General features: G+C 36.3%; 1 protein-coding gene across 1 annotated transcript in view; it reads right to left on the minus strand.

The window, feature by feature from the left end:
* Positions 1-24,340, minus strand: part of CWC27 (CWC27 spliceosome associated cyclophilin) — a 269,538-nt gene that overhangs the window by 218,735 nt on the left and 26,463 nt on the right. The window contains exons 8-10 of the mRNA XM_053589887.1: positions 18,602-18,681; positions 17,683-17,716; positions 14,263-14,417 (exon numbers count right to left, since the gene is read on the minus strand). Coding sequence (XP_053445862.1) covers positions 14,263-14,417; positions 17,683-17,716; positions 18,602-18,681 — 269 coding nt within the window. The remainder of the gene's footprint in view (positions 1-14,262; positions 14,418-17,682; positions 17,717-18,601; positions 18,682-24,340) is intronic.

A 24,340-nucleotide genomic window follows, 5' to 3' on the forward strand; every position in this document is an offset into this window, starting at 1 on the left:
ATTATCTCCATAAATGTTAATGGCTTGAATTCCCCACTGAAGAGACATAGATTGGCTGACTGGATTAAAAAACACAAGCCATCCATTTGCTGTCTGCAAGAAACACACCTGGCTTCAAAAGACAAATTAAAGCTCCGAGTCAAGGGTTGGAAGACAATTTTTCAGGCAAATGGAATTCAGAAGAAAAGAGGAGTTGCAATCTTATTTTCAGATACATGTGGATTTAAAGCAACTAAAGTCAAAAAAGACAAAGATGGTCACTTTATATTGGTCAAGGGAAAACTACAACAAGAAGACATTTCAATTCTAAATATCTATGCACCCAATTTAAATGCTCCCAGATTCTTGAAACAGACCTTACTCAGTCTGAGCAATATGATATCTGATAATACCATCATAACAGGGGACTTTAACACACCTCTTACAGAGCTGGACAGATCCTCTAAACAGAAATTAAACAAAGATATAAGAGATTTAAATGAGACCCTAGAACAATTATGCTTGATAGACGCATATAGAACACTCCACCCCAAAGATAAAGAATATACATTCTTCTCATCACCCCATGGAACATTCTCCAAAATTGATCATATCCTGGGACACAAAACAAATATCAACAGAATCAAAAGAATTGAAATTTTACCTTGTATCTTTTCAGACCATAAGGCACTAAAGGTGGAACTCAACTCTAACAAAAATGCTCGACCCCATCCAAAGGCATGGAAATTAAACAATCTTCTGTTGAATAACAGATGGGTGCAGGAAGAAATCAAACAGGAAATCACTAACTTCCTTAAGCATAACAACAATGAAGACACAAGCTACCAAAACCTGTGGGATACTGCAAAAGCAGTTTTGAGAGGAAAATTCATCGCTTTAGATGCCTACATTCGAAAAACAGACAGAGAGCACATCAACAATCTCACAAGAGACCTTATGGAATTGGAAAAAGAAGAACAATCTAAGCCTAAACTCAGTAGAAGAAAAGAAATCTCCAAAATCAAATCAGAGATCAATGAAATTGAAAACAAAAGAATCATTCAGAAAATTAATGAAACAAGGAGTTGGTTTTTTGAAAAAATAAATAAAATAGATAAACCATTGGCCAGACTAACTAGAAATAGAAAAGTAAAATCTCTAGTAACCTCAATCAGAAATGATAAAGGGGAAATAACAACTGATCCCACAGAGATACAAGAGATCATCTCTGAATACTACCAGAAACTGTATGCCCAGAAATTTGACAATGTGAAGGAAATGGATCAATATTTGGAATCACACCCTCTCCCTAGACTTGGCCAGGAAGAAATAGACCTCCTGAACAGACCAATTTCAAGCACTGAGATCAAAGAAACAATAAAAAAGCTTCCAACTAAAAAATGCCCTGGTCCAGATGGCTTCACTCCAGAATTCTATCAAACCTTCAAGGAAGAGCTTATTCCTGTACTGCAGAAATTATTCCAAAAAATTGAGGAAGAAGGAATCTTCCCCAACACATTCTATGAAGCAAACATCACCCTGATACCAAAACCAGGAAAAGACCCAAACAAAAAGGAGAATTTCAGACCAATCTCACTCATGAATATAGATGGAAAAATTCTCAACAAAATCCTAGCCAATAGATTACAGCTTATCATCAAAAAAGTCATTCATCATGATCAAGCAGGCTTCATCCCAGGGATGCAAGGCTGGTTCAACATACGCAAGTCCATAAACGTTATCCACCATATTAACAGAGGCAAAAATAAAGATCACATGATCCTCTCAATAGATGCAGAAAAAGCATTTGATAAAATCCAGCATCCTTTTCTAATTAGAACACTGAAGAGTATAGGCATAGGTGGCACATTTCTAAAACTGATTGAAGCTATCTATGACAAACCCACAGCCAATATTTTACTGAATGGAGTAAAACTGAAAGCTTTTCCTCTTAGAACTGGAACGAGACAAGGTTGTCCTCTGTCACCTTTACTATTCAACATAGTGCTGGAAGTTCTAGCCAATACAATTAGGCAAGACAAGGAAATAAAGGGAATCCAAATGGGAGCAGAGGAGGTCAAACTCTCCCTCTTTGCTGACGACATGATCTTATACTTAGAGAACCCCAAAGACTCAACCACAAGACTCCTAGAAGTCATCAAAAAATACAGTAACGTTTCAGGATATAAAATCAATGTCCACAAGTCAGTAGCCTTTGTATACACCAATAACAGTCAAGAGGAGAAGCTAATTAAGGACACAACTCCCTTCACCATAGTTTCAAAGAAAATGAAATACCTAGGAATATACCTAACGAAGGAGGTGAAGGACCTCTATAAAGAAAACTATGAACTCCTCAGAAAGGAAATAGCAGAGGATATTAACAAATGGAAGAACATACCATGCTCATGGATGGGAAGAATCAACATTGTTAAAATGTCTATACTTCCCAAAGCAATCTACCTATTCAATGCCATTCCTATCAAAGTACCTACATCGTACTTTCAAGATTTGGAAAAAATGATTCTGCGTTTTGTATGGAACCGGAAAAAACCCCGTATAGCTAAGGCAGTTCTTAGTAACAAAAATAAAGCTGGGGGCATCAGCATACCAGATTTTAGTCTGTACTACAAAGCCATAGTGCTCAAGACAGCATGGTACTGGCACAAAAACAGAGACATAGACACTTGGAATCGAATTGAACACCAAGAAATGAAACTAACATCTTACAACCACCTAATCTTCGATAAACCAAACAAGAACTTACCTTGGGGGAAAGACTCCCTATTCAATAAATGGTGTTGGGAGAATTGGATGTCTGCATGTAAAAGACTGAAACTGGACCCACACCTTTCCCCACTCACAAAAATTGATTCAAGATGGATAAAGGACTTAAATTTAAGGCATGAAACAATAAAAATCCTCAAAGAAAGCATAGGAAAAACACCGGAAGATATTGGCCTGGGGAAAGACTTCATGAAGAAGACTGCCATGGCAATTGGAACAACAACAAAAATAAACAAATGGGACTTCATTAAACTGAAAAGCTTCTGTACAGCTAAGGTGACGATAACCAAAGCAAAGAGACAACCCACACAATGGGAAAGGATATTTGCATATTTTCAATCAGACAAAAGCTTGATAACCAGGATCTATAGAGAACTCAAATTAATCCACATGAAAAAAGCCAACAATCCCTTATATCAATGGGCAAGAGACATGAATAGAACTTTCTCTAAAGACGACAGACGAATGGCTAACAAACACATGAAAAAATGTTCATCATCTCTATATATTAGAGAAATGCAAATCAAAACATCCCTGAGATATCATCTAACCCCAGAGAGAATGGCCCACATCACAAAATCTCAAAACTGCAGATGCTTGCGTGGATGTGGAGAGAAGGGAACACTTTTACACTGCTGGTGGGACTGCAAACTAGTACAACCTTTCTGGAAGGAAGTATGGAGAAACCTCAAAGCACTCAACCTAGACCTCCCATTCGATCCTGCAATCCCATTACTGGGCATCTACCCAGAAGGAAAAAAATCCTTTTATCATAAGGACACTTGTACTAGACTGTTTATTGCAGCTCAATTTACAATCGCCAAAATGTGGAAACAGCCTAAATGCCCACCAACCCAGGAATGGATTAACAAGCTGTGGTATACCATGGAATACTATTCAGCCATTAAAAAAAAATGGAGACTTTACATCCTTCGTATTAACCTGGATGGAAGTGGAAGACATTATTCTTAGTAAAGCATCACAAGAATGGAGAAGCATGAATCCTATGTACTCAATCTTGATATGAGGACAATTAATGACAATTAAGGTTATGGGGGGGGAAGCAGAAAGAGAGAGGGAGGGAGTGGGGTGGGGCCTTAGTGTGTGTCACACTTTATGGGGGCAGGACATGATTGCAAGAGGGACTTTACCTAGCAATTGCAATCAGTGTAACTGGCTTATTGTACCCTCAATGAATCCCCAACAATAAAAAAAAAAGAAAAAAAAAATAAATAAACATAGGATTGCGTCAAACTAAAAAGTTTCTGCACAGCGAAGGAAACAATTTACAGAGTGAAAAGACAACTCATAGATTAGAAGAAAATATTTGCAACCCATACATCTGATAAGCAGCTTAAACCCAAAATATTCAAGGAACTCAATTCAATACCAATAAAACAAATAACCTGATTAAAAAATGGTCACATGAAATCTAAACAGACCTTTCTCAAAAGAAGAGATAAAAATAGCCAACAGATAGATGAAAAATGCTCAGTATCTCTAATCATCAGAGAAATGCCAATTAAAATCACAATGAGATAACATCTTACACCTAAGGCTATTATCAAAAAGGCAAATGATAACAAGTGTTGCTAAGGATGTGGAAAAAGAACAGTTGTGGAGTATAGCCCTTTTGGAAAATAGTATGGAGGTTCCTCAAGGAACTAAAAATAGAATTTCCATATGATCCAACAATCCCACTTCTGGGTTTATATATATATTGTGTTATTCCTTTGTGTATATATATATACACAAAGGAATTGAAATAAATATATCAAAGAAATATCTGTAATCTCACATTTTTTCCAGTATTATTGACAATAGCCAAGATATAGAAGTAACCTAAATGTCCATCAGTGAATGAATGGATAAAGAAAACATGTCATATATACCTAATGGAGCATTACACAGCTTTAAATAAAGACGGAAGATCTGCCATTCTTGACGACATGAATATAACTGAAGGACATTACACTAAGTGAAATAAGCTAGGAACAAGAAGACAAATATCAAATGATCTCACTCATACAAGGAATCTAAAAAAGTTCACCTTATAGAAACACAGTTGAAAGATTTTTACTAGAGGCTAGTGGGGAGGGAGAGAAATGGGCAAAAGGTAGATGTTGAACAAAGAGCACAAAATTTCAGTTAGACTAGAAGAATGATCTATTGTAGAGTATGGTGACCACAGCTAATAATAGTGTGTCATATATTTCAAAATTACTAAAAGATCTTTAATGTTCACACTGAAAAAATAACTTAGTGAGGTGATAAACATGTTAATTAGCTTGACTAAATCTTTGTATAGTTATATATAGATCAAAATATCACACAATAACCTGTAAACATCAATAATTATTATTTTTCAATGAAAAATAAATTAAAAAAAGAGAAGTTAGAAAAGTGGTCACTATTAGGGGAATCTCGAGAGCAGTAACTAGAATGGGGCAAGAAGGAGATTTTTGGTAATGGCAATTTCCTATTTCTTGATTTGGGTGATGGCGTACAGATATATTTAGTTTGTAAAAATTCAGCTAGCTATATACTTGTGTTACATATACTATGAAATATAGTTTATGGGGACATTATATATATTTATATTACACATAAATTAGAAGTTAAAAAGTTATAAAGAGATGTACCCAAACTTTACCTCAAACGAAATGATTCAGAATCTGTGAGTCTATGGCCTGGGCATCAGTATTTTTTTTAAAAGTTCCTCCTCAATCTAATGTATAAATGGGAGTGAAAACCACTCCTATAATGAAACCCAAATGTTAATGCACAAATTTTTGTGACCAATTACTCTATGCTTACTATAGTAGGCTCTGAGGACATAAAGATACAGTCTCCAAAGGAGCTTAGTTTAGACAAGGAAGAGACAAATCAACAAATTCCATGTGACAATCCTAGTATTTACAAGATTTAGAGGAGAAAGTAATTTGTCAAAGAAGGATTTACTCATTTTTGCTCATTCATTATAGGTGAGTACCTATAATGTTTGACATGGAGACATAAACATAAATAGGCACAATCACTACCTTCCAGAAAGTTACAGTAAAAGGGTACACAAAGAAGAATAAACAATGTAACCAATATCATACTGTCACAGAAGTGTGAACGGGGTATGCACTGGGGAGTTACAGAACATAGTATTGTACCAAGTTGCTAACCTTGAAGCTAAGATGATACAAACTTGAACTAATCCAGTAGCAGAGGGGATAAAGATTAGTATTCTAGAGGACCACTTTTCAAACCTTAATGCCTAATGGAGAATGAGAAATCTTGTTAAAATGCAGATTCTGATCCAAAAGATGTGGTACGGGGGCCTGAGACAGCATTTCTAACAAGTTCCCAAGTGATACATAGTGTTAATGCTCCTGGTTCACAGATCACAATTTAAATAGCAAGGTTCTTGAGGGAGATTAATTTCAAGAGGAAAGAGATAAAATATCCACAATAAGAGAGAACAAGGAAAAACAAAAATCAGAAAATAGCTATTACTTTGCCAATTAATGACCTTAGCAAAAGTAGTTTCAGTGGACTGGTGGAGGGAAAGACAGACGATGTATATTTAAAAATACACAGGAAGTAAGGAGATGGGGACAGGAAATAATTTTTTTTGTTTGTTTGTTTTTACTCTTAATGCTGGGAGAGGCTTAAGCCTATTGACAAGCTGAGAGAAAGATCTGGTGGAGAAAGAAAACAGAAGAGAAAGGAAAGAGGGGAGAATCATTATGAAAAATTGTAGAGGGGTTCCTCTTTCTTTAAAGCAGAGGAGGTAAAAATTGGTCTGAAAGGCTAAGGGAGAGGGGGTAAGAGACAGGAATAAAGGCTGAAAAATGTTTACCCTTATTACCCAAAAAAGGAAGTCAAGTGATCTGAGAGGGAGTATAAAGTTCAGAGTCAACATCCCGGAGAATAAAAGAGAAGCACTGGAGAAAAGTTTGTGTGTATCACAAACACTGATTCAGATGAAAAGTTTGTGTACATCACAAACACTGATTTTTTAATATGTAATGATTTCAAACTGAGATCTTAAACTGAGTAGTGACTTTCCTTTAAATAAAATTATCCTTTTTCCCCATTACAATTTTTTAAGACTCTTAGACGTTTCCTGTATTTTGTTTTATTTTTTTTAACAATATAATTAAGTCCAAAGACAACTATAGTTAAGCTGGCATAACTAATCTGAAGTACTAATGCATTTGGAGTTTTATGAACTCAAAACACGTGGTTATAAGGCTATTGTGGAAATTTCTAGACTAGAGAGAAAAACTGTATTTTTCTTTAAAATTCAGTTTTTTGTCCTCTGTTCTGACTTCCTTATTTTTCTTTCGTTTCACTTTACAGGTAGAAGAGACAGGATATGTAAAAACTAAAAATTTGGGGAATGGAGGAACAGTTATAAACAAATGTTTGCTGTTTGTATCATTTATAAAGGCACATTTTGTTAATTATTTTATTTAGAAGAACCCAATAATGTCCACGATACTCATATTTACCTAGAATATTTAAGCTACCTTTAGAGACTAATTTTCTTATTTATTTTTCTTAGGAGACTTGCAATGCACTTTAATATAGCTTTTTCCTCTACAGTGAAAATATAAAATGCTTATAAATTTAAGTTATGTGATTTTAATTTTAAAAATTAAGTAATGTGGATTAATTTGAGTTCTCTATAGATCCTAGTTATCAAGCTTTTGTCTGATTGAAAATATGCAAATATCCTTTCCCATCGTGTAGGTTGTCTCTTTGCTTTGGTTATTGTCTCCTTGGCTGTACAGAAGCTTTTCAGTTTAATGAAGTCCCATTTGTTTATTTTTGTTGTTGTTGCAATTGCCATGGCAGTCTTCTTCATGAAGTCTTTCCCCAGGCCAATATCTTCCAGTGTTTTTCCTATGCTTTCTTGGAGGATTTTTATTGTTTCATGCCTTACGTTTAAGTCCTTTATCCATCTTGAATCAATTTTTGTGAGTGGGGAAAGGTGTGGGTCCAGTTTCAGTCTTTCACATGTAGACATCCAGTTCTCCCAACACCATTTATTGAATAGGGAGTCTTTCCCCCAAGGTATGTTCTTGTTTGGTTTATTGAAGATTAGGTGGTTGTAAAATGTTAGTTTCATTTCTTGGTTTTCAATTCGATTCCAAGTGTCTATGTCTCTGTTTTTGTGCCAGTACCATGCTGTCTTGAGCACTATGGCTTTGCAGTACAGACTAAAATCTGGTACGCTAATGCCCCCAGCTTTATTTTTGTTACAGAGAACTGCCTTAGCTATACGGGTTTTTTTCCGGTTCCATACAAAACGCAGAATCATTTTTTCCAAATCTTGAAAGTACGATGTTGGTATTTTGATAAGATTGGCATTGAATAGGTAGATTGCTTTGGGAAGTATAGACATTTTAACAATGTTGATTCTTCCCATCCATGAGCATGGTATGTTCTTCCATTTGTTAATATCCTCTGCTATTTCCTTTCTGAGGATTTCATAGTTTTCTTTATAGAGATCCTTCACCTCCTTCGTTAGGTATATTCCTAGGTATTTCATTTTCTTTGAGACTATGGTGAAGGGAGTTGTGTCCTTAATTAGCTTCTCATCTTGACTGTTATTGGTGTACACAAAGGCTACTGACTTGTGGACATTGATTTTATATCCTGAAACATTACTGTATTTTTTGATGACTTCTAGGAGTCTTGTGGTTGAGTCTTTGGGGTTCTCTAAGTATAAGATCATGTCATCAGCAAAGAGGGAGAGTTTGACCTCCTCTGCTCCCATTTGGATTCCCTTTATTTCCTTGTCTTGCCTAATTGTATTGGCTAGAACTTCCAGCACTATGTTGAATAGTAAAGGTGACAGAGGACAACCTTGTCTCGTTCCAGTTCTAAGAGGAAAAGCTTTCAGTTTTACTCCATTCAGTAAAATATTGGCTGTGGGTTTGTCATAGATAGCTTCAATCAGTTTTAGAAATGTGCCACCTATGCCTATACTCTTCAGTGTTCTAATTAGAAAAGATGCTGGATTTTATCAAATGCTTTTTCTGCATCTATTGAGAGGATCATGTGATCTTTATTTTTGCCTCTGTTAATATGGTGGATAACGTTTATGGACTTGCGTATGTTGAACCAGCCTTGCATCCCTGGGATGAAGCCTACTTGATCATGATGAATGACTTTTTTGATGATAAGCTGTAATCTATTGGCTAGGATTTTGTTGAGAATTTTTGCATCTATGTTCATGAGTGAGATTGGTCTGAAATTCTCCTTTTTGTTTGGGTCTTTTCCTGGTTTTGGTATCAGGGTGATGTTTGCTTCATAGAATGTGTTGGGGAAGATTCCTTCTTCCTCAATTTTTTGGAATAATTTCTGCAGTACAGGAATAAGCTCTTCCTTGAAGGTTTGATAGAATTCTGGAGTGAAGCCATCTGGACCAGGGCATTTTTTGGTTGGAAGATTTTTTTATTGTTTCTTTGATCTCAGTGCTTGAAATTGGTCTGTTCGGGAGCTCTATTTCTTCCTGGCTGAGTCTAGGGAGAGGGTGTGATTCCAAATATTGATCCATTTCTTTCACATTGTCAAATTTCTGGGCATAGAGTTTCTGGTAGTATTCAGAGATGATCTCTTGAATCTCTGTGGGATCAGTTGTTATTTCCCCTTTATCATTCCTGATTGAGGTTACTAGAGATTTTACTTTTCTATTCCTCGTTAGTCTGGCCAATGGTTTATCTATTTTATTTATTTTTTCAAAAAACCAACTCCTTGTTTCATTAATTTTCTGAATGATTCTTTTGTTTTCAATTTCATTGATCTCTGATTTGATTTTGGATATTTCTTTTCTTCTACTGAGTTTAGGCTTAGATTGTTCTTCTTTTTCCAATTCCATAAGATCTCTTGTGAGATTGTTGATGTGCTCTCTTTCTGTTTTTCGAATGTAGGCATCTAAAGCGATGAATTTTCCTCTCAAAACTGCTTTTGCAGTATCCCACAGGTTTTGGTAGCTTGTGTCTTCATTGTTGTTATGCTCAAGGAAGTTAATGATTTCCTGTTTTATTTCTTCCTTCACCCATCTGTTATTCAACAGAAGATTGTTTAGTTTCCATGCCTTTCCATGCCCCGGGTGGGGTCGAGCATTTTTGTTAGAGTTGAGTTCCACCTTTAGTGCCTTATGGTCTGAGAAGACACAAGGTCAAATTTCAATTCTTTTGATTCTGTTGATATTTGTTTTGTGTCCTAGGATATGATCAATTTTGGAGAATGTTCCATGGGGTGATGAGAAGAATGTATATTCTTTATCTTTGGGATGGAATCTTCTGTATGCGTCTATCAAGCACATTTGTTCTAGGGTCTCATTTAAGTCTCTTATATCCTTGTTTAATTTCTGTTTAGAGGATCTGTCCAGCTCTGTAAGAGGAGTGTTAAGGTCCCCTGTTATTATGGTAATACCCTGTTATTATGGTAATACCATAATAACAGGCGACCTTAACACTCCTCTTACAGAGCTGGACAGAGGATCTTAACACTCCTCTTACAGAGCTGGACAGATTTAACACTTAAAATCTCTAGTAACCTCAATCAGGAATGATAAAGGGGAAATAACAACTGATCCCACAGAGATTCAAGAGATCATCTCTGAATACTACCAGAAACTCTATGCCCAGAAATTTGACAATGGGAAAGAAATGGATCAATATTTGGAATCACACCCTCTCCCTAGACTCAGCCAGGAAGAAATAGAGCTCCTGAACAGACCAATTTCAAGCACTGAGATCAAAGAAACAATAAAAAATCTTCCAACCAAAAAATGCCCTGGTCCAGATGGCTTCACTCCAGAATTCTATCAAACCTTCAAGGAAGAGCTTATTCCTGTACTGCAGAAATTATTCCAAAAAATTGAGGAAGAAGGAATCTTCCCCAACACATTCTATGAAGCATATTGCTCAGACTGAGTAAGGTCTGTTTCAAGAATCTGGGAGCATTTAAATTGGGTGCATAGATATTTAGAATTGAAATGTCTTCTTGTTGTATTTTTCCCTTGACCAATATAAAGTGACCATCTTTGTCTTTTTTGACTTTAGTTGCTTTAAATCCACATGTATCTGAAAATAAGATTGCAACTCCTCTTTTCTTCTGAATTCCATTTGCCTGAAAAATTGTCTTCCAACCCTTGACTCGGAGCTTTAATTTGTCTTTTGAAGCCAGGTGTGTTTCCTGCAGACAGCAAATGGATGGCTTGTATTTTTTAATCCAGTCAACCAATCTATGTCTCTTCAGTGGGGAATTCAAGCCATTAACATTTATTGAGATAATTGATAAGTGTGGTAGTATTCTATTCATCTTATTTTGTGAGAGTCCATTGCTTAGTTTTATCTTTTGCATCAGTGTGGAGGTTTGGTTCTGTCCTTTAATTTCTGAGTTCTTACTTTGCTGCTGATCCATTGTGGTGGTCAGTGTGCAGAACAGGTTGAAGTATTTCCTGTAGAGCTGGTCTTGTTGTGGCGAATTTCCTCAATGTTTATATATCCGTAAATGATTTGATTTCTCCATCAATTTTGAAGCTTAGCTTAGCAGGGTACAGAATTCTGGGCTGGAAATTGTTCTGTTTAAGTAGATTAAAGGTAGATGACCATTGTCTTCTTGCTTGGAAAGTTTCATTAGAGAAGTCTGCGGTCACTCTGATGGATTTGCCCCTGTAGGTCAACTGGCTCTTACTCCTGGCAGCTTGCAGAATCTTTTCTTTTGTCTTGACTTTGGACAGGTTCATCACAATGTGTCTTGGAGAGGCTCAGTTAGAGTTGAGGCGACCTGGGGTCCGATAGCCCTCTGAAAGCAGTGTGTCAGAATCTTTGGTGATATTTGGGAAATTTTCTTTTATAATATTCTCTAGTATGGCTTCCATTCCTCTGGGGCATTCTTCTTCCCCTTCTGGAATTCCTATAACTCGTATGTTGGAACGCTTCATAAAGTACCATAATTCTGACAGTGAACGTTCTGCTTTCTCTCTCTTCTTTTCTGTCTCTTTTACTATCTGAGTTATCTCAAGAACTTTGTCTTCTACCTCTGAAATTCTTTCTTCTGCATGGTCTAACCTGTTGCTGATACTTTCCATTGCATCTTTCAGTTCCCTGATTGACTGTTTCAGTTCCTTCAGCTCTGCTATATCCTTTTTATATTCTTCATATCGTTCATCTCTTATTTGATTCTGTTTTTGGATTTCCTTTTGGTTATTTTCCACTTTATTAGCAGTTTCCTTCATTGTTTCCATCATTTCTTTCATTGTTTTCAACATGCGTATTCTAAATTCCCTTTCTGTCATTCCTAACATTTCTGTATAGGTGGAATCCTCTGCAGTAGCTACCTCATGGTCCCTTGGCGGGTTGTTTTGGACTGGTTCTTCATGTTGCCTGGAGTTTTCTGCTGATTCTTCCTCATGGGTGATTTCTTTTATCTGTTTCCTTGCCCTAATTTTCCTTTCACTTCCTCTTGCTCTTTAAGTTCTCGTGCCTGTGGATGAGCAGAAGCTTTCTCAGGGAAGTGCTTGTTGCTGGAATCACTGCTGAAGTGGCTATCCACTTACCCTGTGTGTCAAAACTGGTCTCCCTCTGCCCCGGAGGGTTAGGGCTGCAAGGCGGCTCAGACCCCGCCCTGAGGCTACTTGGTTGCTGGGTTACCAGCTCCCACCCAATTTCAGCTCTGCGACCCTGAGGGCGGAGCTTGCCAGAGCAGATCACTCACAATGTCTGCCTGTGACCCAGAGCCAAACACTATTAGCTCCTTCTGGCTCAGCGGCTCAGACTGGGGCCCTAGACAAAGGCCAAAGTTCTCTGCACTCCCGCTCAGGCTCTCCCCAAGGCAGTTCGGCTGAGTGCCAAGTCCAAAGACACCAGAACAGTTCACAGGTAAGGCCTTTCTGGTTTGCAGTCTCGCTGCTACTGAACTTACAGTTGCGGGCGGGTTTAGATGGATTGAACACACGCGAGCACTTGCCGGTTTTCCACTGTTTTAGTCCTCCTCTTGGGGTCCAGAAGTCTCTCGCTGACTCCCTGTATCCTCTCAGGGGTGATGATAGGCAGATCCCACCAGCCAGAGATGCCTGGAGTCCTATATCCCCAGACTCACGGTGCCCAGATGCAAGGAAGCTGTTACTCGGCTGCCATCTTGCTCCGCCTCTCTATGCTTCAATTTTCTTATGTTTTATTTCCTCTTCAGGACTTAGAGTCTTAGTAGCTTCCAATTCAAGATTCAATGAGAATGAGAATGGTGCTCTTGATGTCCAATTTGGGGATTTCTCGGCCGCGCTCCCCGGCTCCCGGCCGTGCAGCCAGGGGACTGCGAGGAGGGGCAGTCGGGGCCCGCAAGGGACCGAGGGCCGATCGCCGGCCGCAGGGGCCACCGAGTCCCCGCGTCGCCGCTGCCGGGCCGTGGGACGAGCGGACAGGGCCCCGGCCGGTGGCCGCCGCGAGGATCCGGTCTGCGCCGAGTGGGAGGGCGCAAGCAGCTTCTCCGAAGCGCGAGGGAGGGAACTTGGAGTCAGGTATATTAAATTTTTTAACAGTGACTACTTGAGTGTTAGGTGAATGTTGCTTGAAGAAGAAATACTTAAGATAACTTCTAAGTACCATTTCTAAATGTAAAAAGTTCTACCTTCAGTAGAAATTTCTGGGAATCACTTTTATTTCTGGTTACATAATGCAAAAAATTGAGGGGACTAGGCAATGACCACATGGAAATCCTTTCTATTTTTCAGTTTTTCTACATGTTGAGAATTGTGACAGAGAAAAATAATGTAATTTATTTGTAATTACACCTATTTTATCCTCAAATGTAGGCTGTCTGAAGAAAACAAATACTATTATTTTTAAAGCAACATTATTTAAAATGTATACCATAAAGTTGTAATAATAGAGTCACACACAATAAAAGGGGAGGGGGGATATTTTTACTTACATTGAATTTTAGGAGAATAAAAATCCAACAAATTTTCATCAGCAGAGTGTGAACTTTTCATCATTTGCTGAAATTTCTTTTATGGTACCACTGATATTAAAGGGGTATATGGTATTTTGTAACCAGACTTGAAAAGATATTTAAGAATGTTTACAGACCCACACACTTTCTCCATCACTTTTGACAAATTTTACTCACGCACGTAATTATTGAGGATGTCTCTTTTCTTTCCACACAATTACTCTGTTGGGGTATTAAACTAACACATTCTTCCACATTTAGCTAATATATTGCTTATTCTATACATATCAACTTATAGCCCCTCTCTAAAAAAGGACCAGAGAGAAATGGGATTTGATTCATAGGCTTATTGCTATATTTCCCTTAAGCCTGGTCTATTTCTTTTAGTGCCCTAAATGGGCCAATTTATATAATTGTTACATTTATTAAACATTATATAAATAGTAGTTTAAAAATTAAAGGACTCAATATTAATTAAAATAAAGTATAAAAAGATAAAAACTCTGATATCTAGAAGCACAATAATTAACTCACCTGCGAGTGACTGATTTCTTCTCTCCATCTCCCTCTCCAGCTGATTTAACATTTGCACTTGTGTCCTTTTTTAACTTTTTCGCAATTCTTTCTCTCATCAGGTTCTTTTCATCACCATCAATATAGTCACCATGCTCAGCATTTTCATCTCCATCCTGTAGAAAACGAATTTGAGTATTTGCCAGGTATTCAATTTCCCCTCTCACTTTCAGAGATCACTGCATGCCTTCTAGACCAGGTTTGTTTTTTCTTTTGTTTTGTTCTGAATTAGTAAGGGTTTGAAGAATCTGCTCCAGGTGAGTTCTGCTCTAAGCAAAATATGTAAGTATAGAATATTCCAAGAAAGGTTGTTTGCTCACTTCATGCCCAGGAACTCTGGGTAGCACAGACTGTTCCCCTTATTGTCACCCAGGATACTGTATCTCCCTATATTCCTATTATAGGAATATCCCCGTGAGAAATGTGGTTCTGGAGGCAGTGGGCCTGCATATTACCTCAACCAGGGATTAATTCAAGTAGAAGAAATGTAGGGAAGTTGATATTTATTTCTGGAGTCTAAGCCATAGCAATCACTCCTCTTCTGAAAATCCTCCAGTGGATCCCACGTCACTCAAGGCCCATAAGGTCTATATCTCCCTGAGATAATGTCCTACAACTCTAGCCCAACAACACTAGCCAACTTTGAAGCTGTTGTTCTCTCCAGCCTAAAACACTCTTATTCCAGATATCTCTCTGCATTGCTTATTCTTTTATCTCTTTCAAATCTTTGCTCAAATGTTACCTTCTCAGTGATGTTTTATGATCACCCTATTAAAACAGCAAAACTATTAACTCATCTCTGGTATTCTCTAGTCTTGTTCTTTGGTTTATTTTAGAAAGCATTTATTGCCCATCTGATATACTATATGTTTTAACTATTTATGTGTTTATTGTCTCTTATGCCACTAGAGCAAACATTCCATCAGGGCTCCCAGCTTTAACAGGGAGGAGAGTGAAAGGAAGGGAGAAGAGAGAATAGGATCAATTTTCTTTTGTGAATTTTTGATTGGGTGAGTCATAATGCAGCAGAGTTCTTAACTCAAGGGTTATTGACTCCTACAGTGGTGGTTCTCAAAGTCTGCTTCTCAAACGCCTCAGACCATGCTATGTGGTTGTTTGTTAAAAATGTAAAATCCCAGCCCTCATGGAAGACTTACTGAACCAAAATCTCTGGGGGATAGGAATTGCGAATGTTTTTAGCAAAATGTTTAAGTAATTCTTAAGCACTAAACATTGATAACTAGGGCCATGCTTGGGCCTCAGGAGATACTAAAAAAAAAAAAAAAATCCCTCACAAATTCATACACATTTGGTTGGAAAAGTAGTACATTTTCCTGGGAAAGAATTCAGCTTCAATCATCTCAAAGGTTTTGGGACACAAAACAAATTAAAGATCATACACTATGCTAAGATGACCTCATGCTACCCATGATATTAAGAGCAAATCTTACTCTTACATTTTATCCTGTTTGCTAGACCCATATCATTGTTATATAGATGTCTCTAAGTAATCTCAATCTCAAAATGTACAAAATTATCCTCATTATTTTTCATCTTTCTCCCCATCTCAAGTCTACACTTTTCTTTTTATACCCATCTAACAAGTTGTCCAGCTTCCTCCTTCCTCATCTCATGGTACACAGTCACCTCCTAGACTTCTTTCAAGTTTATGTCTTTCCCAATTCCCAGCTGCGGTCTTACATCAAACTTTCCTCCTACAATAGCTTCCTAATAGTTATCCTTGACTCCAGTTCATTTCCTCTAATTTGTCCTCTATAACTGTGGTGCCCAATCCCCAGGCTGTGGACCAGTACTAGTCCATGGCGTGTTAAGAACCAGGCCCTATAGCAGGAGGTGAGCACAGGAGAACAATTGAAGCTTCATCTGTATTTACAGCCACTCCTCATCTCTTAGATGAGCAGCATTAGATTCTCATCGGAACACAAACCAACTGTAAACTGTGCATGTGAGGGATTTAGGCTGTGTTCTCCTTAAGAGAATCTAATGCTCAGTGATCTGAGGTAGAGATGTAATACTCCGCAACATCCCCAAACCATCCCCCCATCTCCCCGGTCTATAGAAACATTGTCTTCCATGAACCAGTCCGTGGTCCAAAAAGGCTGGGTACCACTGCTCTACAGTGATCTTCCCACGTTGCAAAGTTGACCACTGCAACCTTCTTTTAGATAAATGCCCTTCAACTCTTCCTTATTCCTTTTAGATGAAATTCAAACTCCTCACCATGGTCCATGAAGCCCTGTAATAACCTCATCCCAAGCTCCCTCTTGTCACTGAACTCTCTTCAAGCTGGCCTGCTATCAACTCTTCAAACACACCAAAACTCTCCTGCTCAAGAGCCTTCTGCACAACACTCTTCAAGACTCTTCCTCCCTGATCTTCACAGGACAATCTCATTGAACTTTTAAATCTCAGCTTGTATTTTCCAAATAAGGTATAATATCTCCTATTTCCATGCTTTCCCATATGTTGTTCTCTGAGCTAAAGAACCCCCACCTATCACTTTACTTTTGACCTAGTTGATTCCTAATTCTCCCATAAGACATAACACAGCATCATCTCTTGCAGGAAGCTTTTCTTAACAAGGTAAGATATTCACATCTTCTCTCTATTATACATAGAGAGAACCCTCTCTTTTGACTGTGGTAATAGATAAATCTGTGTTCAAGGATGGAGTTGTGTACTTCATACTGAATTATGCAATGCATAGATCAATGGGTTTTTACATAAAGAGGCATATGTATAATTTGAAAAACTTGATTTCTTACATATGACAAAAAATTTTTCCTTATGCTTTATTATCTTTATTACCCAGTACAACTAATAAAGATCATACACTCTTGAATGAAAACCTTCTGAAATATATGTATAACAAAGGAATACTACTATCAATGACTGTTCCAAGCATTCCCCTTATATAATGTAGGATGTTCACTCATCAACATTTAAACTTTTAACATAATAAAATTATAACAACTCAATTTTGAGTATTTATGTAATATTACATACAGAGAGAAAAAGCAGGTTAGAAATTCATATATAAGATTCCAATTTTGTGGGGTAGTGCCTGTGGCTCAAAGAAGTAAGGCACCAGCCCCATATACTGGAGGTGGCAGGTTCAAAACCTGGCCCTGGCCAAAAACAGCAAAAAAAAAAGATTCCAATTTTGTAGGAAAATAGACACTTGGAAGAAAATATTCCAATATCAAAATAAATGATTATTTTTTAATGTTTTTCAGAATTTAACATGCATAACAGTAAGGAATTATTATATTAAGAAAAAATAATTTAATTTTTTATAAAAATTTTAAACTTGCTATACATTTTTAAAACTATATGTATAATAAAATTAATGGTACTCACATCATTTAAATCTCTTGTTGTATCACCTTTTTCACTACAAAAAATAAGGAAAACAAATTTTAGCTTCAAAGTAAAATAATAAAATTATTTAATAATTAAAAAATTTAGAACTGTTTGCTGGAATTAATATTTCAAGAATTTGATTCAACATAGGAATCTCCGAATGGCACTGTAGAACAGATAGAAACAGTCTAAAAGGGAGTCATTTTTTAAAAAATAAAAGATGTGTTCCAGTAGCAGATATATACAATTACTGTAATTTAAAAAATAAAAAAAAAAAAAAAAAAAAACAACCATCAACAGTTATTGGTTTGTTGTTGCTATTTTTATGAAGAGAAGTCTGTAAAAAACAATTGCTCCCACTGGCTTGATGTATTCTGGCTAATACAACCAAATATTTCAAATAGAAGGGTATTGAGAAAGACTGTTTTGAAATAGTATTTTTGAAAATGAGCTAAACTTAGTACAATAGTATACCCTCTGAGACACTGGCCCAGTATATTATGTGCAATTATATTTAACACTGACACTTCTACCCTTCTCAAAGCAACAAAGGTAGTAAGACAACTTTCTGTCAACCCCACAGAGTATATGAGAATTTACAGTCAGTGGATTGTCCCCAAAAGCAGTGACTTCCTCACAAAAACATTCAACTCTAATTTGTTCTAAGTGGCAAAAGTTTAACAATTAATTTTAAATTTAATTAGTTCAACAGAGGTAGACAGCAAGAAGAGTGAAAATGACAAGCATGCTTCTATAATGCTACAAGTTCCCTACCTCTGTTATAGAAATGTTTTTTTTTTTTTAAGCTGGATTTAAAATTTTAGACTTATGAGTACTGACTTCACTCACAAAGGAAGCAAGAAAATTATCTAAGCCACCAAATACGAACTTAGGACCATACCACCACTAGACTAACCTTTCAACAGCTGGAACAGAACTGAGATGTGGATCATCCTTAAGCAAGTCATGACTACTTTTGCTTTTTCCCTTCATGCTCTGGAAATGAATGTACAATGTAATCATGAGTGATAAAATAAACAGTCTTCCAAAAGGACAAATTAACAAATTTACATAAAATCTAATACTGATATAATGTGATTTAGTAAAAAATGTCTTCCTGGAAAGCTTTAGAAAGAAAATCCTACTCTTCTATTGACCAAAAATAGTATTTTGGAAACATGTTTTTTCAAAAAGTGGCACATTGGCAGGGAACGATGGCTCACACCTGTAATCCCAGCACTTGAGTGGCTGAGGTAGGTGGATTGCCTGAGCTCACAGGTTTGAGACTAGTCTGAGCCAGAGCAAGACCTCATCTCTAAAACTAGCCGGCATTGTAGCAGGTGCCTGTAGTCTCAGCTACTTGGGAGGCTGAGGCAACAGAATCTTGAGCCCAAGAGTTTGAGGTTGCTGTGAGCTATGACACCACGGCATTCCAACAAGGGTGACAAAGTGAAACTCTGTCTCAAAAAAAAAAAAAAGAAAGTGACACATTAAAAATAAGTCTACTAATTACAAAATTCAAGCACTAAATCCTCATCATGATTCACAAACAACTAAATGAGTTAATTATTATGATCCACAAATTATAACGTAGAAGCTGGATCACAAGAGCAATCTGAAATAAATGCACATTATTATTTTTCAGATATACCATTTATATTGCACAGAATCACTTTTTTAACTGCACACACAAAATCAGATGAGTGTACCTTTTATTTTTATTTAAAAATAAATAACAGATATGTAGAGGAGCTGCTAAAACATGAGACTATTTGTGAATGACCAAAGATTTATTAAATGCTTTAATTTCAAAGTTCATGTTCTTAAAAAAATGTACATTTTAGTATGGAAACAAGACAGAAAGGTGAAAAGCAGGAACACTAAAATTACAACTACTGTTGCTATTATTGTAATCTATTAAGCATAAAATTTGTCTCAAGCACAATGCTACAAATAGCATTTCTACCCCTCATTCCCTTTCTCTCCAAGAGAAAGTATATAAGATGGACATTATTAGCATTTTACAGATGGTTAGGGAGATTAAGCAATTTATTAGTCAGTGGTAGAGCACTTAGGATTTAAATCCAGGTCTTTCTGACAACAGTACCTGTACACCAAAATTCAAAACGTATCCATTTTTCTGTTCCTGCAAGTTCCTATGGACCCAGAATACCAGCCTGCTTTCAGAGGTGAAAAGCAGGAATAGCAGGTGATGTTTATGATCATGACTCCATGAGGGAAGTGAGAAGAGAGAATTAATAAGGGAATATTTCTGAAGAGAGATGGTTAGGGATAGGATAGTCTGTCCTATCTGACAGACTTTCCTACTGCACAGTGGGAAATTTCACATGTATACCTTTATCTTGAGTGGCAGGAAGCTCACTCAACCACCTCTACCCTGAAATTAATCATATAAAAGTGAACAGTTAAGAGGTTAGAGTTCACAGATAAAAGAAGAAAGTCTATTTCTTTTGAAGGAAATTTTATTTTGAAAAATTCTCTACAAAATACGTTAACTAAAAATTTTAAATACAGAGTTAGATACAGAGAGGAGCTTTGAGTGAAAACACGTCTTTCTTTTAAACTCCATTTACCAATATTAATTTTGAGAACAGGCCCTTAAGTTTGATAGGTTTTACTCCAAGGCAGATGTATACCTTTTGAAATGTATTTCCTGATGGAAAAAACAGATTTTTAAATTTCTTTACTAACATGAAATTCTCAACATTTTAAGATCTTAATCAATTAAAATATACTTACAGTCCAATTTCACAAGACAAAAACCTTTCTCTAGTAGATAATCAATCTAAATAAGCTATTATTTGTAGTTTTAAAAAGTCATAGAATCTGAATTATGCTAATAATCTATATTTGTAATTCCATAAACTTCCTCAAACTAAGGAGTGGTGAAATGGCAAAATGTTACCTACTTTCTTAATGTTTGCCCAAATGTGAAAAATGTTTAAAAATAGAAGGTGGTGTAGTTGAAAGATAACAAGACAAGAAGACAGACTGTGGTTGGACAAAATGACTTTCAAAATCTAATATTCCATAATTTTATGGGTTTTAGTCTAAAACTTGTATCATATGTGGAAATAAAATGACCTTATCATACCTCCCACAAAGTGGAAATGATATTAATAGTAGTCTTGTCTATTTTGCACAAGAAAATTAAATGAATTATGGGCAAAAGTATACAGTGAACATAAAATAACCAAAACTAGACTAAAAACCCAAACATCTTTTGTTTTGGACACTTTCTGTCCCTAAAATTCTTCCTCTTCCATCTACCTGCAGACATCAGGTTATCTTCATCTCTCTTCAGAAATATTCCCTTATTAATTCTCTCTTCCCACTTCCCTCATGGAGTCATGATCATAAACATCACCTGCTATTCCAGCCTCTTAGTTCACAGATCAGAAAATGAGAGTTATATTAATAAATTGCAGAGACAAGATTAGAATTCAGGTCTCTATGCTCTTGGTCCATTAACAGCTCTCCTATATCATTTATTTGTAAATGTTTGCAAATGTTTGACTGTTAATATTTTTTAAATGGGTTATTGTACTGTATTTTTGAAAATCGCTAAGATTTTAAGTTTTCTCATCACAAAAAAATGATACGTATATAAAGCAATGCATATGTTAATTAGCTCACTTTACCCATTCCATAATGCATACATATCTTAAAACATCAGGTACATGATAAATAATGCTTAATTGTCAATTTTTTTTAAATGAATTAATTTTTAAAGAGCAAGGTTCATATCCCAAAACTCAATTTAAACAGCTTGAAGGAAAAAGAACAAACTTGTTTTATACCAATTTAAAATAAGACTTGCCAAGAAGAGGAACCTATAAATTAATCTGAATAATCATTACTATTTCACATTTTAATTAACCTTTTAAATTGAATATATAAATATATGATAAAAGCCAGATTTTTTAATGCCTCCCTTTCAACTATCATAGACTTTAAATTCCTAGGAAGAGAGAAAGCAAATTAGGGAAGAACTGAAGAAATTAGGAGACAATACTAAAAACGGTAAAAATGAATTCAGACATTTCTTTTATTCTTTCTGAAAGATCTATTTTAAAGTTCTTATTTATACCATCAGGTAACAATGACTTTAAAGAAAGATCAAACACCAAATATATTTTAAAATGTTTTAAATGTTGCATGAAAGAAGCTGGCTACTTAAAGGGTTTAGCTGCTGAACAAAATACTAAATATAGTTAGTGAATTCAGTGCCACAGAAAATTCAGAACTGCAAATGAATCTAAGACTGAGTATTAAAAGAGATGTAGAAAAATTACATTATCTGCCATTTTATACCCAAGAGCAAAGAGACAGCGAAACAGTACAAGTAAGAAAGAAAAGGGAAGAGAGAACAGAGAAGAAAAAGAAAGAAAGAGACAAGGGGTGGGGAGACAAAGAGAAAAAGAGGTATTGTGGCACAGAGGAATATTGGCCAATAAATTTGAGGCTCGATTTCTAATTCCTGTGTAGATAGTTAATTTTATGAGTCAATTTGGCCAGGCTATGGTACCCAGCTGTTTAGTCAAATACCAGTCTGGATGTTGCCATGAAGTATTTTTTAGATGTGATTAGCATTTAAATCAGTAAGCTTAGATAATGCATATTACCTTCCATAAAGTGGGTAGGCCTCATCTAATCAATTGAAGGCCTTAAGACTAAAACTGGAGTTTCCCCAAAATGAAGCAATTTGTCTCAAGACTGCAACATAGAAACCCTGTCTGAGTTTCTAGCCTGTAGGTTTCAGATTCATCAACTATTCCCTAATTCTCTAGGCTGCTGGCCTGCTCTACATACTTTGGACCTGCCAGCTCCCACAACTGCATGAGCCAATTCCTATAAATAGAGAGATGGTATAAAGCAATCTAATTTATTCTCTCTCTCTCTCTCATATTCTTTCATATCCTATTGGCCTACAGGTTGTTTCTCTGGAGAACCCTGAATAATATACTACTCTGAGACCTTCAGAGCAAAATCAGAAAAATGTAATAGTAAAAAAGTGATTTTAGAGGTCCCTTAATCAATTTTCCACCCAATGCAGGAATCTCCTTGACACCACTTCTGACTGGGCAACCACATCTCTACACCTAAAAGAAGAGCTTATTAACACTCTCTCTCTCTTTCACACATACACAAAACCTACTTTTTTTTATACAGCTTCCATTACTGGAAAATTCTCTGGAGGGAAAAAAAATCTATGTGTAATTTTCAACCACCCAGCCAACCCTAGTTCTATCTTCTAGAACTACAAATGAATTAGAAACAAGTTCTGTTCCTAGCATATCCCACACAGTACAGACATAGACTGGTATCCCTAAAATGTCCACATCCTAATCTCTAGCATCTGTGACTATTACCTTACATGGCAAAAGGGAGTGCTCATTGAAAGTAAGAATTTTGAGATAGGGGGATTATCCTGGATTATCATGGTGGGCCCAGTGTAATCACAAGAGTACTTATAATGAAAGAGGGAGGCAAGAGTATCAGTTTCAGAGTGACACAGTATGGGAAAGACTTTACCAGTCCCTGTTGGCTATGAGAATGGAGAAGGGGTCATGCCAAAGAACACACACAGACTCTAGAAATTGAAAAAGGCAAGGAAGGGAAGGGAGGCTCCAGAGGCTCCAGAAAGAAGGCAGCCCTGCCAACACCTTGAGATCTAGCCCAATGAAGCCTATTTTCAGACTTCTGACCTCCAGTACTAAATTTGTTTTGCTTCAAGCCACTAAATTTATGGTAATCTGTTATAATAGCAATATAAAACTAAAAAAAAGTTAACATGTAAAAAATCAGCTAAATATAAAAATTAAAATATAAGTAAATTAAAATGGAATACAATTTGATGGGACAGAAACATTTTATAAATTAGACTTTTTAACATTTCTGACCACCTTTGTGCCAATGGCCTAGCAGTATTGTCCATTCCATGCCCACCCAACTTCCCAACTTTAGGGGAAAGTTTAATTTCACCAGATCAACTAGAATAGGATGAAGTATTCTTAGTTTATTCTCAAATGTGGCAAATCTGTCTCCCCATATACCTTGCTTTGGGTGAGAAAAAACCCCTTCCATAACTTTGGATTTGAGGCATATTAACAAACTGTTAACAAGTCTCTTAGTGAGAGAAATACTAAGTGTATCACTGTGAACATGGCATTGTATTTAGCTATTGAGATACTTTTATAACAGAACTGCTGTCTAACTTGCCTCATGAAAACTGTTAATATTTGTCTGGTTATAAGCTTTTACTTGAAAAATATTTTCTGACATTTGTGTAAGTTACGCATAAGGATTCATGAGTAAATTTTAAATCAAGACAGACATTTGAATAAAGCACTGTTTAATAAGAGAGCAATATGAAGAGGGAACCATTCCAGATAAAAACTTTTCAAATATTTCAAGCCTAGCATTGTATTTTCACTTAGTTCCACTTCTCCAAATTATATCCAGTTCCTCAGGCATTTTCTATGTGAGAGAGTTTTTGGCATCGTACCCAGCCTCCTCACCACCCTCCCGTCCTTTGAATGTATCTAGTTTGTCAATATCTTTTTAAGATGTGTTCAGAACAGAACAAAATGCTGCAAATGTGATCTAAAAAACACAGAGTGTTAAATTCCTT

Source organism: Nycticebus coucang, chromosome 1 (genome assembly GCF_027406575.1).
Source record: "Nycticebus coucang isolate mNycCou1 chromosome 1, mNycCou1.pri, whole genome shotgun sequence".
Lineage (NCBI taxonomy): Eukaryota > Metazoa > Chordata > Mammalia > Primates > Lorisidae > Nycticebus > Nycticebus coucang.